The 16,038-nt window shown below is 31.6% G+C and overlaps 1 protein-coding gene across 6 annotated transcripts in view; it reads left to right on the top strand.

Annotated features, from left to right (window-relative positions):
- Positions 1-12,160, top strand: part of LOC129908614 (uncharacterized) — a 47,579-nt gene extending 35,419 nt beyond the window's left edge. For 3 of the 6 annotated variants that reach the window (XM_055985244.1, XM_055985245.1, XM_055985243.1), the window contains exons 4-10: positions 145-394; positions 5,418-5,447; positions 5,750-6,080; positions 6,137-9,141; positions 9,207-9,418; positions 9,531-9,774; positions 10,700-12,160. In XM_055985244.1, coding sequence (XP_055841219.1) covers positions 145-394; positions 5,418-5,447; positions 5,750-6,080; positions 6,137-9,141; positions 9,207-9,418; positions 9,531-9,774; positions 10,700-10,892 — 4,265 coding nt within the window. In that variant the 3' untranslated portion in view covers positions 10,893-12,160. The remainder of the gene's footprint in view (positions 1-144; positions 395-5,417; positions 5,448-5,749; positions 6,081-6,136; positions 9,142-9,206; positions 9,419-9,530; positions 9,775-10,699) is intronic. The other 3 variants (XM_055985246.1, XM_055985248.1, XM_055985247.1) reach the window with 3 other exon arrangements.
- Positions 12,161-16,038: the final 3,878 nt, after the last annotated feature.

The following is a 16,038-nucleotide window of genomic DNA, read 5'->3' as shown; positions in this document are numbered from 1 at the left end:
GAGGCAACTAATTAATTTGTAGGAGGTATACCTGACAGTTGCATTTTTTGCATCAATTAAAAATTCATTGAAACTTTTCTCAAACGTATACAGAAAAACTTGAAATAATTTTTCATCTTTTTTTTTTAATTTTGTTCCTTTCAGTTGACAGTCGACACCTAAAGGAATCAATTGAACGAGCTGAATTCTCTTTACACCTGGAACTGTGGTTCGGTGAACAAAACAACGGCTCAAGCAGTCTGTCATTAGCATCAACCAGAACATTACAGCTAAACTTTCATCCTGCCCGAGGCCTACACTACCATTTGCCAGTTCTGTTTGATTACTTTCATTTGGCGGCAATTAGTCTCGGTATTCATGCTAGCTTGGTAGCATTACATCAGCCATATATTAAGTAAGTTTCCACATTTACAATATAAAATGCTAAATCGCGCTCCAAACACAACTCTATACATTTTATATATATACAATACATACATGCCAACAATATATATTATAAATAAAATTATATAGTATCTTTGCATATAAAATATATCTATATCTCAATCATGAAAACGCACACAACTTTTGACACGTGACTTATTTATAGTTTGCTCTCATTTTCCACATTGACATAATTTTTTAAAATGAACATTTCACATGCAGGAGAAGAAAATGGTTTGGTTTTGTGTTTATTTTTTTTTTTGTTCCTTCTTTCTTTTTTTGTTGTTTTGTTTCTTTTGTTGTTGTTGCTCGACGACGACGAGTCCTTGCGCTTAGTTTCCTTAACAAGGCAAAGGATCTACAAAAAGGATGTGTGGGCGGAGGACTTTATAATATAAAGCAACGAACGAAACGAACGGGTGGTCGTCGAATGTGACCAGATTTTCAGAAGCAAAATGAGCCTTACTTTCACGTTTTTGAACACGAAGTGGAACAAACTACCCACAAATGATGTTTTCGCAGAATTTATGTATATGTGGGATTGGGTTGCAATATAAACATATATTTATATAGTTATGAATTTTTAATGCACGTGTATGTATGAGTGTGTAGAGTGCGGTTATGTAAATAACATATCCCCACATGAATAATATTAATTCCATAAAAAAAAAACATAAATTGTAAAAAATTTTTTTAAAAAAAGTTTCAAAATACTATCCTCTTCCCTATGATTATAAGTTGCAAATGAAAGCGGTGATGGTCGTCGTTTGGAGATAATCATTTGTGGGAAATTAAAGCCGAACTATTTAGCACAGATCTACTAACCCAAATTGTTTTTTTTCTACCCTTTTTATCTAATGAAAACTTTCTGCTATTGCACACCATGTGGCCAAAGCTAGATTTTGAATGAGTTTAGAAAAGAAGGCAGTCAATGTGAGATTTTGCAATATATTGTACATTACGAACCAACATTTTGAACTCTCCCCGGAAAACTGATTATTGTTTTGTAATTATTTGCGTTTCAAAATGCAATTATATCAACTCTTAGGGTTTGATTTTAGGAAATTTAAATGGAAAGAAGGCTGTATAGTTAAAATTATTTTCAAATTGCGATAAATCCATTAGTACCTCTTTTTGACATTTCCATTCTCTTAAGTAAGCATATCTAAAGAACTCTGTATTTATGGTAAAAATAGTGTGGATGTGAATCAATTATTTCGTTTTATACACCTTACTTGAATGAGTAATAATTTTTAAAATCTTTACGAGTTCACAGTTAACTTGAACACGTAAGTCTTTGTTTTCTATAAAAATTTTCGTTCTTGTTGATTCTCATCAATTAGTATGACCAAAAATATTTATTTTTTTAGGCAAATTATTTATCAGAAGTATTATGTCGAACATTTTTGCGAAATCTTTAGGTACCTTTTAAACCTGATATACATTATATGATTATATGATTTGTAAAATAAAATATCGATTTGTAAAAGAAAATCGAAAAAATCGAACTCGATATAACAATCAAATATGACATGACTGTCGGTCGGTGTGTCTACAGTTTTAACTACTGAAGCGATTTCCTTCAAATTTGGTAGTTGGAGTTTCTAGAAATTACAAAATTATTTTTCGAGCCATAATTATTATCGGTACCTGTGGTATGACTATTATTTTGCTTTCTCGATTTCTTGAAAACGAATTTATTGATTTTATTACTTTATTATTCTTAAGCTTGAACTACATCAAAACACAAAGTCAAAAAAGTACAAAAAAGTAAACACGATGTTTTTTCTTCTTCTCCCTAGTAGCTTGTTTGTATATCTCTCTTTCATTTTAAAAAAGTATTCGATTCAAAAAGCTTGAACAAGACCAAGCTTTCAATTTTCACAAAGTTTTAAAAACAAATACACTCAAACAATATTTTATATCCTTTCCGTAAGGTAGCTCTTCGATCACATAGTTCCTGTCATTTTGCGAAAAAAAACTCTTTTGACAATTCAAATTCAAATTCAAATTTAGATTTATTGAGACTTATTTTTGATTACAATAAAGTACTTATGTTTGAAATACATTAGCATATTTAAAAAAAACTGACTTAGAATTGGTCTAGCTTTAACATTTTAATATTTAAATTAATAGACTTGTTAGTTCTATAATATGTTAAGGTAAGAAACTTATATAGTAATAGGAACAATTTTAGTGCTGCTCAAAGGCACTTACAAAATTTACAAAAGGTGTAGGTTTTCTTAAAACTAGATATAAAGACAAACGTATATACAACTTAAAACTAACAAACAATAAAAAAAAACTAAAAAGTAATTAAAATAAAAAAAGTGCTTGTGTAATTGTCAATTCATTAAGTGAAATGACTAAAGTTTGACAAAAGGAACATATAATAATTTATCAAAAAAAAAATGTTTAATATCAGCTATAGTTTTAATCTTTATATAACATTTTTAATAAGGTTGAAGATAAAAAAAAGTATTTACAAAATTTTATGAATTGTTATCCTCTATCTATGACATGGCTACTTCTCCTGAAGAAGTCAGAAAGGAATTCGTTATTATTAAGTTGCAGAAGTTGTAAAGAGTTGGGATTGGCTAAACTAATTGGAGAAGCGTAGTATCTCTCTTCTAAATTAAAATTAATATTTTCAGAATACAAATTTCTTATAAGTGGGTTTTCGTGGTAAAGAAATGAATATATTCTTTTGATTGCTAATTCGGAAAGATAAGATAGCAGCGGTTTGATTTCAGATTCGTCATATACATATAATTGAGTTTCTATACCATTTTCCTCCAAGTCTCCTATATTTATGGACACAATTTCGTAATATGTATCGTTCGAAAATTTGACATTCCTTGGCTACTGTAGGGGAGATTTTGAACCAAGAAGTAAAGCCATAAGCAAGTTAGGTCGAATAAGTGATTTATACAAAAGAAGCTTCGTATTTTTATCGACAAATCTAGATCGAAATAGAAATTTAAGTTGAGCGGCCTTACTCTTGTTAAGTGAAAGCCGAGCGTGAATGTTCATTTTTAATCTATGGTGAAGGTTTATGCCTAGGTATTTTATTTGATTTTTTAGTGGAATTGTGTTGCCTTTTATAGAGAGATTAAGTTGCTTACTCTCTCTTACTGCCAGGTAATGACCTCTGGGAGAAGCATTTCTGAAACATATTAATTCGCACTTTTGGAAGTTGAGTGAAATGCCCCATTTATCAAAATAAGTAATCGCTTGATTAAGGTGAGATTTAATTAATTCAAGGCCTTCATGAGCTCTTTCATGAGAGGCAAATATTATTTGACAGTTCGACTTAGATGGAGTTAACTGTAATTTGTTTATTTTTTCAATTTTTTTTTTATTTGAAATTTGAAAACTTCAAAAACAAAAGAGCTTTTTTAGTTAATTTTTTTCCAATAGATGTCAGGTAAATATACATGTGATTTTTACATTTTGAGCTTTGTTTATAAAATTGAAAATACTGGAACTTGGATACACAATCGGTCTTTTAAATGATACTTGGACAACGAAATAACAAGAAAAATTTTTTTTTTTAAATAATCCCCGAAAAATCAGTAATTGGATAGAAATTTCATACTACCGGATTTCTGTTCTATAAAATCCGTAGGGCTACGAAAGTTCTTGATTATAGTATTTGTATATATGAAAGAGTTTACATCTGTTAGTTATACATATTTTTCGAGAAGTATTTTTGATGTGGATCACAGCACAGTTATCGATTTGAAACCAGTTTCCTTATTCATCTTCTAATCCTTTTCACAAATACATACACTAGCCCAAAAAATTAAGGGAACAAAAAAAATACTGATTTTTTTAGTGATTTTCGATAGGCTGTATCTCAGTAAAAAATGATCGCATCGTGACAAAATAAAAAGCATGTGAAAGCTCTATTCTTCTAGTTTTAGGATTAAATGTTTGAATATTTTCTTTCTAACGGTAAAATAGCTAAATTGTTTGAACTGTTCAAAAACCAAAATTTTCCAATTTTTTTTTTGTTTTTACTTTTCTCCTAAGAAAGTGGGAAAATTTTTTCTGATAAAATAATTATTATTTTTAAAACGGTTATTTATTTGGCTTTAAGATTCAGTTTATTCAAACTTCTACGATTTTTTTTAGACTGCAATATCAGTCATCAAACCAAAAACCATACTTTTGACTTTGACTATCAACAACGGATCATTGTACAAAATATTAAAGGACACATTTAAAAACTTCATTCAATTCCCTACAAAGAAATTAAGTTTGCTTTGTTAAACAAAATGGTTTCTTATTTTTGAGATTTATTTAGAAAAGCTATCAAAATAGGCATTTTTGCGGTTTTTTAGAAAATTTACCGCTTTTTTATTTTTATGGGTGATAAGATTAATCTGAGGCTTAATTATTGAAGCTTAAGATACCTGGAATTAGTATGCAAAGTTTCAGATTTATTCATCAAGCGGTTTTTCTGTTGTGAGGGTTTGAACTTTTGAGATGAAATAAACACGATTTAATTTTCTTTAAAACTTTTAATTTTTCCTTGGTTTATCTTACATTTAAACGATATTTATCAATAAAATGTTCAAATAAACTCAAAAGAATTTGATTTTGCTCATAAAAAAGTTACAAGAAGTAAGTCATTTAGACCTGCAGAAATATGGTGTTTTATTTTTTACTGAGATACAGCCTATCGAAAATCACTAAAAAATCACGATTTTTTTTTTGTTCCCTTAATTTTTTGGGCTAGTGTAGTTCATAAGAAAGTTTTTTATGGCCACACCTTTTAAATCTTTGCCTTTTTCATAAATCTTTTTGTTTATAATATCGATTATAAGGCACAAATTTCATTAGTTAGGTATAAAAACAGTCACATTTCGTCATTAAAAATTTCACAAACCTCGACCAAAAATAAATTACAATTTAAATCTCATACTCTTTTATTGCTTATTTATGTATAAATTCTAACGTGCATTCTTAAATATTAACTTACTTTAAAGGAAAACAATTTACCATTATGTTCAACTGTGGTAAGCTCTTGTTAAAAAAAAAAAATAGTACACACAAAAATTGCTTAGAAAAAATTGAATGTTCTAGAACGAATAGAGAGTAGTGTAATCAGCTAAGCCGCATTTTACAATCAGAGAATATCCGAGTAATTTATGTATATTTTTCTAATTTTGCTTTAATATTTTTTGTTTTGATTTCACAAATAATAATTGATTCAAAATTAATGCTTAAAATACATCACTCGTTCCACAACATAGCTAGATATTGTACTTTAAAGTTGGATTAAAGAAGATTAATCGAAATTTTAATTTGATATTTCAAGTGCTCCAAAGAGCTCTAAACCATGGATGAGTGGAGGAAAACTAAGTTGCAGAGGAAGTATGTCTCCAGGACCTTTGGAGGCAGTTTTCTTTGGACCCCAAGTTGTGGGAACAACCAAATGCAGCGGTGGTGCGGCTGGTAGACTTATTCAATCGCGACAGATTCATCGAGAAATATGTTCACTTCTGTTGGGATCTATAGAGACTCTTAAGCTGACGCTTAATGAGTTCAGCACAGTTCTGACCCCTCACTTCAATAATCTAATTGGGTCACCACCATTTGAAGAAAATGATGCCATGGACAGACTTCAGCAAATAACTGATCAAGCCAAGGTTAGTCTTCTTATTCTAAAAAGTAAGGTTTTAATTGAATATTTGTTTCCTTACAGTTACACGATGGCGAAGAAGACTTTGCCATTCGAGCTAATTCTGATATTGCACAACTCTGCGCCGAATGCATAATGTTCTGGCGTAGAATATTACACGCTTCAACTCAAGCATCCATTCATACGCTCCTAGCAAAGAAACATCACATTTTACGAGTTCGTCGGTTTTCAGAAGGATTTTTCGTCATGGAAAATCCCAGACATTCAGCTGCTGGATGCTATGACAGCAACTATCAAAACTACGTCGCCATTTGTGAAATGGCTAGAAGAAGTCGTTACATGCAGTCACTACCTCCACTGCCAGTTCATTGCACTCCACTCGATGGAGATTCCAACTCACTACCACTCATTTTCGAAGATCGCTATTTGGATCCGCCAAAGTTCTCCCGCAGACGAACTGGCAGTGATCCACATCTGAATGCCGTTGAAAATGTTATCAACAAGGCCCAGCTTCCAGCAAAAACTTGCAAAACGAACTCAATTAACAGTTTAAATGGTCGCAAAGACTCGTGCTCATGCACAGTCAATTTCGAATATCATAAGCCCCAGAACTATTTGGGTGTTTTAACACCTCGTTTTGCACTTGGTGGGGAAATACTTCAGGCAAGTTTAACAATAGCACCGGCTGCTGCTTCAACTGCTCCTCACCACCACCACAACAATTTAAACCAACTCACCATGTCCCGACATTCCGTTTCAACACTTCTAGATGGTGTTGATTGTTCGCTAGAATACCGAAATGGTTATTGTGTGATGGGTAGTGGAACTCTTCCAGCTCGACACAGTAAATCATTGGACCAACTTGATGGAACTGTCCATAGTACCCCCTCACTGAGGCAGAACTGTGTCCAACAGTCCGATATGTCATTCGACTACAGACAGCCCCAGTTAAATGGAAATCTTCACCTGGTCACACCCACTCCTCAGAATACCATGAATCGTAAGGGAAAAGTTCAAGCTGAAGATCTAATGCGTAATATAAATGAGTTTCGTGAAAAATACAAGAAAGCCGAAGATCCATCAAGGACTCAACAGCCATACCTCGTAAATGGTGACTGCAATTTCAATGATCGGTCTTGCAAAAATTTCGGGGGTACTCTCAATAGGTTCCCAGATACATCGACCAAGCCCGGAAAGTTTGACTATCTGCATGAAATCAAAATGCTTAATCCTCCAAAACAGCCCAATTCTTACTACAATTCCTTACCAAAAGGTGGTCTAAGTGCTCCTCCGCCAAGGAACTCTTATCCGCCGGTAAGAAGCAAAAAACATTTCCCTTGTGCCACAAGTACTCCACAGATTCCTGTTGGAATAACTGCAATTCCACGGAGTAACTCATCACAAACTTTGAAAAACTCAAAAGGCAATATTGCCCAAAACAATCCCTCAACTATACCTCGATCAGTAGAAATTGCCAGAGTTCGAGTGTCTGACCTGAAGGAAATGCTCAAAAATGGTACACTTAAGAAAGACTCAAGTAGCTCGGAAAGTGACATACCGAGCAAGGTAAGTAGGTCACGGGAACAAAAAATGCTATCTTCAGCCAGTGTTCCATTTAAACTTGAAGCTCTAAATACAGAACAGAACCCTTATGGGTTTAGCGAAAGTCTGCCAAATTTGGCACCTCCGCCGCAGTTTGATACATCTCCAATCAAAAAGAAAATAAGTAGTAGCTCAACATCGTCATTGAGTGACCAAAGTGGTTGGGTGTCAAGTCGAAGAAGCTCAGGACCATCCAGCCCAGAGACCTTAACCAATGAACAGCAGCAAATTCATGTTAAAAAAGAAACAATGGTTAATGGGGAACAACTTAGGCTTAAACTTCAAAAACTTCTAGATCAACAGCACAATAAAGCTCAACGTCATACACGTTCAACAATGGGTCCTTACAAGCTGCTAAATGGCGATATTCCAGTTCACAAAAAAGTGAGCACTGTCACTCTGAAATCAAAATCAGAGCGTAACAAAATCGACGCCGATGCTCGACGATTAACTCGTAATTTAAATCGCAACGCCTCCGATGTATCAGCAAATGCGATCAAGGGACCTTACCCAAGAATTCACAGAGAATTCTCATCGTCAAAACATGCAGCTGGAAGCAGAGAGACCATCGCCAATACTAATAACAAACGACAGAGAGGAAAATATGGTGAAAAATCAAAATCGGACTTTGATCTGACAACACTCAGAGACAATCCTTTTGAAAATCTACGAGTACCACCACCTCAACAATTTCAAGATGATCTACTGCCACCTGATGAATTCAGAGACCCACCACCTAGTTCAGAAACTACGAAAAGTGATACCACCATTAATGGAAGCTTGAAACTAAATGATTCCTCTCTATTTCCACCGCAAATACTGCATCAGCCACCAGCTTTGAAGGAGATCTTTCAAAGTGCCCCAGTACAGCGAAAGCCTATTGGAGCTATCGATAATCCTGTATATCACATATACGAGTCTTTAAGGCCTGCTCCATCAGCAACTTTAAACAAAACGGGCTTGAGTTTATCGCAAAGTGTCAGTGAGATCAAAAGACCAAAGGATCCAATTTTGATAAACGGTATGAATGGTCATGCCACTACGGGTGACACTGAAGATGAGGATAAGGAAAATAACTGCCAATTGATTGATAGAACAGACAGTCAGAAGTGGAATAACAAGGCTAACAAGCGAAAGACTCAAGAATCAACACTTTCATTGCTGGAGTTTGAAAAATGCAGAGAAGAGTTCCGAAAACAAATCAAATACAACGGAGGTATCTACTCGGATTATCCGAAACTAGCTTCAGAGCTGCCATACTTCTATATTAGCGATGAGTATCGAGCATTTTCACCACACGGAATGCATTTAATAATCTGCGTCCATGGATTGGATGGCAACTCGGCCGACTTGCGTTTGGTTCGGACATATCTGGAGCTTGGACTGCCCGGTGTGAACTTGGAGTTCCTTATGTCTGAACGGAATCAGGGTGACACTTTTTCAGATTTCGATACAATGACTGACAGGTTTTTTTTCTTAATCATCAAATTACTCTCACTTTTTAACTTAAACATCGACTTTTTTTTTTTAGATTGGTTGCTGAAATACTTTACCATATCGAATCATGTGGATTAAATCCAACAAAAATATCATTCGTTGCACATTCGTTAGGTACAATCATTGTTCGTTCAGCATTATCACGCCCGCAAATGAGGCAATTACTGCCACGACTCCATACATTCCTGTCTCTTTCTGGGCCACATCTTGGGACACTCTATAATTCTAGTGGACTTGTCAATATGGGTAAGAGCACAAAATGTACATAAACTGATATGTTTGCTTTTGATGTTAGTTATGTACATTTTTTTTTTAATTTAATTACACAGAAATTTGAACTAAATGTATTTTTATTAAGCAGGAATGTGGTTTATGCAGAAATGGAAGAAATCTGGATCACTTTTGCAACTTTGTTTAAGGGATACATCCGATTTGCGAAACACCTTTTTATATCGCCTTAGTCAACGTAGTACCTTGCATCATTTCAAAAATATATTACTATGTGGATCCAGTCAGGATCGTTATGTTCCAGCACATTCGGCTAGACTTGAATTGTGCAAAGCAGCAATTCGTGATAGCTCTAATTTAGGAACTGTTTACAGGTAAGTGAGGAAATGAATCCAAACTTTAGACAAAGACAATAATATTATAAGTAAGAAATCGAACTTTTGCATTGAAAAAAAAAATGTTACGTATACACCGCAGTGGCCCAGTGTGTCCTTTAAAATTAACTAAATCACTCTAGTGAGACATCAAGAAAGGTCACTTTTTTGGAGGTGTGGGGTGAAATCGGCTAAAGCGATAGTCGATAAATTGGTAATCAAAATCGACGATTTTTGGAGCTAAAAGTATCGTTTTTTGACTATGAACTATCGATATTCTTTTTCTTACATTCCGAAGCCCATACCTTTTGACCAAAGTCTCGAAAATGGTTTTGATAAAAAGCTATGAGTTCATAATCAACAGGTTTAAATACATTCAAATACAAATATATTTCTTTTATTATTTAAAAAAAAAATCCAACAAAAATGCAATTTTAAAAATTTCCTCCTAATTCATCGAGTGAGACATCAAACTAAAAATTTTTTGGAGGTCTTGTTCCTGAAAAATTTCCAACCAAACATTTATTTTCTTCTTCTTACATTGTGAATACGATATCTTTTGTCCAATGTCTCGAAATTGGTTCTGAATTAAAGCTCCATAATCAACAGGCCTTTGAAATTACACAAATTAACAATTTTTTTTTTTAATGAATTTGCTAAATTTAAATGCATTTTCAAAAATTACATAAAGTACATAAAAATACACACAACCTTTCTGAATGTTTGAAATTTACTTTCGCAGATTTTTGACAGTTTGTAGTTTTTAGTTGGTCCTGGTCTCAAAATTCAAATTTTGTTTTTTTTTTTTTTCAATATTCTTGCACAGAAATTTTAAGATTAAACTAGTTTAAACGATCTTTAAGTTTTCGAAGCAAGATATTTTTTATGTAAACTATTTACTATAACTTTGATTTTATTTTTACAGGGAAATGGTCCACAACATTATGGCACCAATTTTGGCTCGTCCCGAACTGACACTTGCACGATATGATGTACATCATGCCCTCCCCCATACAGCAAATGCGCTCATCGGTAGAGCAGCACATATTGCCGTACTCGATTCAGAACTTTTTATTGAAAAGTTTTTACTAATCGCAGGTTTAAAATATTTTAGCTAGCCGAAATATATAATAATAATTACACAATCAAAATTATTAATATAAGTTTAAGGGGGAAAACCAAACAAAAAAAAAATACTTTTTTTTTAAACAAACAAACACAAAAAAATCGAATAAAGTTCATTGATTAAAAGCTAATCTATAAAAAAAAATCCAATCGATTTTTTTTTGAATACAAAAAACATAGAAAAGTTAAAAATAGAAAAGAGTATGGGAGAGTAAGAGTTAAGTATACTTTCCAGTTGAATGTAACTAGAACAGATAATATTATAATATAGTAATAGAAGTAGTTATTTTTAAATTGTAAAAGATTTTTAAACATTATTTTAAAAGTTTTCACGGCATTTTTAAATTAAAACTTTTAAAATTCTTGACGTATTTATAGAGAAAAAGAGAAGAAAAGAAGATATTAATGAAGAAAATGTAGGTCCATAGGATTAAAACGACAAATTGTTAGTCAATTACAGTAATTCACTTTAAAACAAAACAGAGTTATGCCTTGATGTGAAGTAAAAATGGAAGGTGGTGGTTTTGTGGTTGCATGAATAAGAGCTCTTTTAGAAGGTATAAAAACATTTTAATAAAGCTAAAAATTCAATGACTATAGCCTCGATCCCTTGGAAATGGTATACTACTTATGAGTAGAAATCTACATTACATACAACAACTACACATTTCTATCTCTTCGATTGGAAGATCATGTGTTAATTGTTGTACTAGATCTATTCATAAGTAAACTACCACCTCCAATGGAACAGGACTAATAAGACCCCTGATATTGGTAATTGGGATCAGAAAGTACTAGCACAATATCTAGTACAATATCTACTAGAGCAATATCTAGCACAATATCTAGAACTTCATCTGTCTTCATTTTACAATTTTCAATTTTTTGGAAACTAGAAAGTATCCAAATGGAATGCATCTCTTTTAATTTCTATTGAGGATCTTTTTATTGAACATGTTAAAATTATGTCCTAAGTTTCACGAAGTTATGTTTGCTTTCGTCCGGAAAAACTGAGCTTCAGTAACACTTTAAAAGCTTGAAAATTCAATGCATCCACATGACCATGGAAACGCAGACTGCTAAATATTTTAGTTTAAGTTAAATTTAACGAAAATCATTTACCGGCTTTTTCTATTTTTTATTGACATTATAAATTATTTTAATAATAAGCCTTAGTAAAACCTGGTAAGAAGTTTCGAAAAATATAATGTAGGTGGCATACGTGTTGTATTTTTTTGTTAAAAAAAAAACAAGATTTCAATGAAGATAAAAAGACATCTAATCAAAATTTTAGTTAACCTTATCAATAGTAACGACGAGATCAAAATTGTATAAGAAAAAAAAAAAAAAAAAAAACAGAATTAAACTTAAAAAAAAACTAGATTTTATAAAAAAAAAATAGTTGATCTTTATAAAAAAAAATCGTTTAAAAATAGTAAACAAAAAAAAAACAATTTCAAAAGAATAGTAGCTGAAGAAAACAATTCAAAACGTAGGGAAATGTTATGTAAAGTAGATATTTATTATATTTTTTACGAAAAGGAGCTTATTTAGATGTAGATACTTATTCATATACAAAAAATACAATATACACAAAAAGGCATAAATTAAAAAAAAAAAAATTGTATTCCTCAGCAGTAACATGTAAAAAAAAACACGTTTCAACCGTTTCAATGTATATTTTACTTATTGTTTTACTTTATTTTTGTTATTGCAAGAACATACGTCCAAAAATCTTGTCCATAAAAGAAATTAAAAATTTATTTTTTTTTATATTTAATTCCATGCGTAAACAGAAAAAAAAATAAATATAAAATCTTGTTACTAATGCCTAAAAAATTGTCTTACTTTTAAAAACAAAATAAAAATTTCCAATTAAATAAAAAAAAAACAAGCAGCGTATTGTGATCTTTTAATGTTAACCCATATCGAGGGTTTTCTTTACTTTTTCTAAACGTTGCATTCATTCTACCTTAAAAGCCATATAAACTCCTTTGTGAGATAAAAAAAAAATAAAAAAAAGGTAAATATAATTATTTTATGTAAATAAAAAATAAATTATACTGTCAAAACATTTCAAGAACTACAACAACAACTAACGATGAATCTTATTCCTTAATGAGAATAAATTATAAAAAATGATAAAAATTGAGCTTTTGAAAAAGTTTAAATTAAGTACTAATAATTATAAAATGTTACAAATCTCAATCGAATTTTGTGAAGAATTAATATTTTTTTTTTTTAGTTTTATCAGATATTTATTTGACAAAAAAAAACTATGATGTAGCACAAACATAAGTGTTGAAAAAAAAATATAAAAAAGAAATAATGTTTGTCTCAATGTATCCTTCATGTTGTTATATATGAAATTTATGTTGTTTTTTTATTTGTGAACTCTTTTTATATAAATAAAAATATAGAATTATGGACTGTACTCTGGCACTTAAGTAAAATAAATATACGGATACAATCATAAGCATTTTCTTTTTGTTTAACATTTTTTTTTAAGGAAAAATTAAAGTAGGGTAAGTTTTTGAGTTTTTTGATGATATTTTGTTGTCATAGTCTTCACTGAATTACTGACTTAATTACTTACTTTTTTATGGTGACCATGTTCCCTGAGGCGGAGCTACAATCAACTGTGAATTCGGGCCTCACCAACCAGATTCATCAGCTAGCCAAAACTTGATATGGCTCCATTCAGGTGGTCTCGATGAGTAGATGATTGGTATCCGAGGTTTTTTCCAAGATCTGCCGTAATGTGAATATATGGTCAATGGTGAACTTTTCTGTTCTAAAAGACTCATTGATAGGGAAAGGGAGCTATGAGAGTGGATCTTGAGTCGCAGACTTCATTCTTAGACTTGAGTCACCACTTGAGTCGCAGACATGAGTGGCACACTTCAGTTGTACACTTCAGTCATCATACAGTCACAGACTAGTATCGCAACTTTGGGTCATACAGTCACAGACTAGTATCGCAACTTTGGGTCACAGATTTGAGTTGAATACTTGAGACCGTATCCGTGGTAACTGAGACATCAACAATAGCAAATATCCCCGTTCCTTCTCGGAGAAAAAAGTGTCATCTTAAAATAAGATGATGCGCACATTAAATTAATTATACCACCTTAAAATAAGGTGATATCCTCTTAAAATAAGGTGATTCCACTTAAACTCAGTTAAATTTAATGTGAACTTCGTCTTATTTTAATGTGAATGTTCATCTTAAAATAAATTGCACGACTGGGGTCGCACGTACTTGCTCTTATGGTAAAAGTCACTCTAATGTTAAAGTTTTTCATTGAACAAAATTAGGGAAAATTTAAAATTTGATATTTTCATGGAATTTCGTTAGTGGTACAAAAAAAAAATAAAATTCGTTTTTATAAATAATTAAATACCGTTTTAAATGATCTTTTACAAAAAACTAAGTATGCCATTTTATTTCTAGTATAAAAAGGAATTTTTAGAAAAAAAATTTCGAAAATCGTTAGAGCCGTTTTTTAAAAAAATAATTTTTTATATATAAAAATTTTCTAACATTTTTCAAAAAAAAAGTTGATATGCAATTTTGAATAAATAATTAATTTACACATAAAAACAAAATTTTAAATTTTTTCACCAACTCGTTTCCAAAAAATTGATTTTTCAAAAAAAAATTTTGAAATATTTTTTAAAAATCCAAAAATGTGGTTTTTGAAAAATTTTAATTTTTTTTAAATAATGATTGTTTAAACGTTTCTGTATTAAAAATTTGATCGAAATCTGTTTTGTCGTTTATGAGAAATTCATAAATCAAAAAAACCGTTCTATGGCAGGTACCGTTAATAACGGTACAAAAAATATTTTTTTTATTGTCAAAGAAGGCTCTTATCTGTAACAGTAAGCAGAAAAATTTTAATCAAAATCGTTAGAGCCGTTTTTGAAATAAATCAACTTTTCTGTTTTCGTTATATGACAGGTACCGTTAGTTTTGGTCCTAAAAAAAAAACTTCAATTTCTCCTCTAGGGAATCACTCAAAACTGTTAACTACCAAGTTTGAAGAAAATCGCTTTAGTAGTTTAGGCTGTAGCTCGAGGTTCTTACAGACAGACAGACAGACAGACAGACAGACAGAATTGCCGGACCGACTTTTTTGGCATTCTCCATCATCGTAATGTCATGTAAAATTGTTATCTCGAGTTCGATTTTTTTTACGAATCCTAAACTTGCCCTATAGTACCTATATCGCAAGTAAAAACCGACCAAAAATAAAAAATTTAAAATTATAGTCACACCTTAGCTTTACTTGCAGTTTATCATACTCGTTACCAACAGTGAGATAGCACAGTGGTAAGGCACTGGCCTAGTAACCCAACAGTTGTAGGTTCGATCCCCGGTGGCTGCCAGTTTTTTTTTTTTTAATATGCTCATTCAAGAAATTAATGAGACTTTTCACCTTAATTTAAGGTGATGTCACCTTAATTTAAGGTGAAACTCATCTTAGAAAAAAAACCATGCAGAAATCCGCTTAAATTAAGGTGCGATCCGCTTAATTCTATGTGGTCTGTTTTCTCCCTGTTTGGAGGTGATAAACTCTTAACTTACTGCTAGCTTACACTAAACTACTTACCTACTACTTAAGGCCTGTACGCTGCTGAATCAAAACGAAATTTTTTCTTAATCTTAAGTATTCTGCAAGGCCAAAATTGAAAAAAAAATCAAAATTAAACTAAAACAAAAAACAAACATCGGAAACAGTTTTTCAAAACAAATAAATTAAAATAAAACAAAAGTTACACAAAAACTCTGTTGCATTTACAAAAATCAGTCTATTTTTACCGACTTCCAAAAAGGTATTCAATTCGTCTGTATTTTTTTTTGTTTTTTTTTTTTTATGTTTGCTACCTCATAACTTTGGACTGAGTGAACCAATTTTAATAATTCTTTTTGTATTGGAAAGCTGGTGCAGTGTGGTCCCATAAACCATAAAACCCAGTTTCGATCCATGGAAGTCGGTTTTGTTTTTTTTGCTAAAAATGATTATCTTGAAAATATTCATAAAAATAAAATGTATGTGTAAAATATCTGAAAACACCAACCACAAACTCAAGTGGGACATAAGCCCCATAAACAAAAATTGGGCGTTATGTCCC

The sequence above is a fragment of the Episyrphus balteatus genome, chromosome 2, assembly GCF_945859705.1.
Source record: "Episyrphus balteatus chromosome 2, idEpiBalt1.1, whole genome shotgun sequence".
Classification (NCBI taxonomy): Eukaryota; Metazoa; Arthropoda; class Insecta; order Diptera; family Syrphidae; genus Episyrphus; species Episyrphus balteatus.
This window is presented reverse-complemented; position numbering and strand designations above follow the sequence as displayed.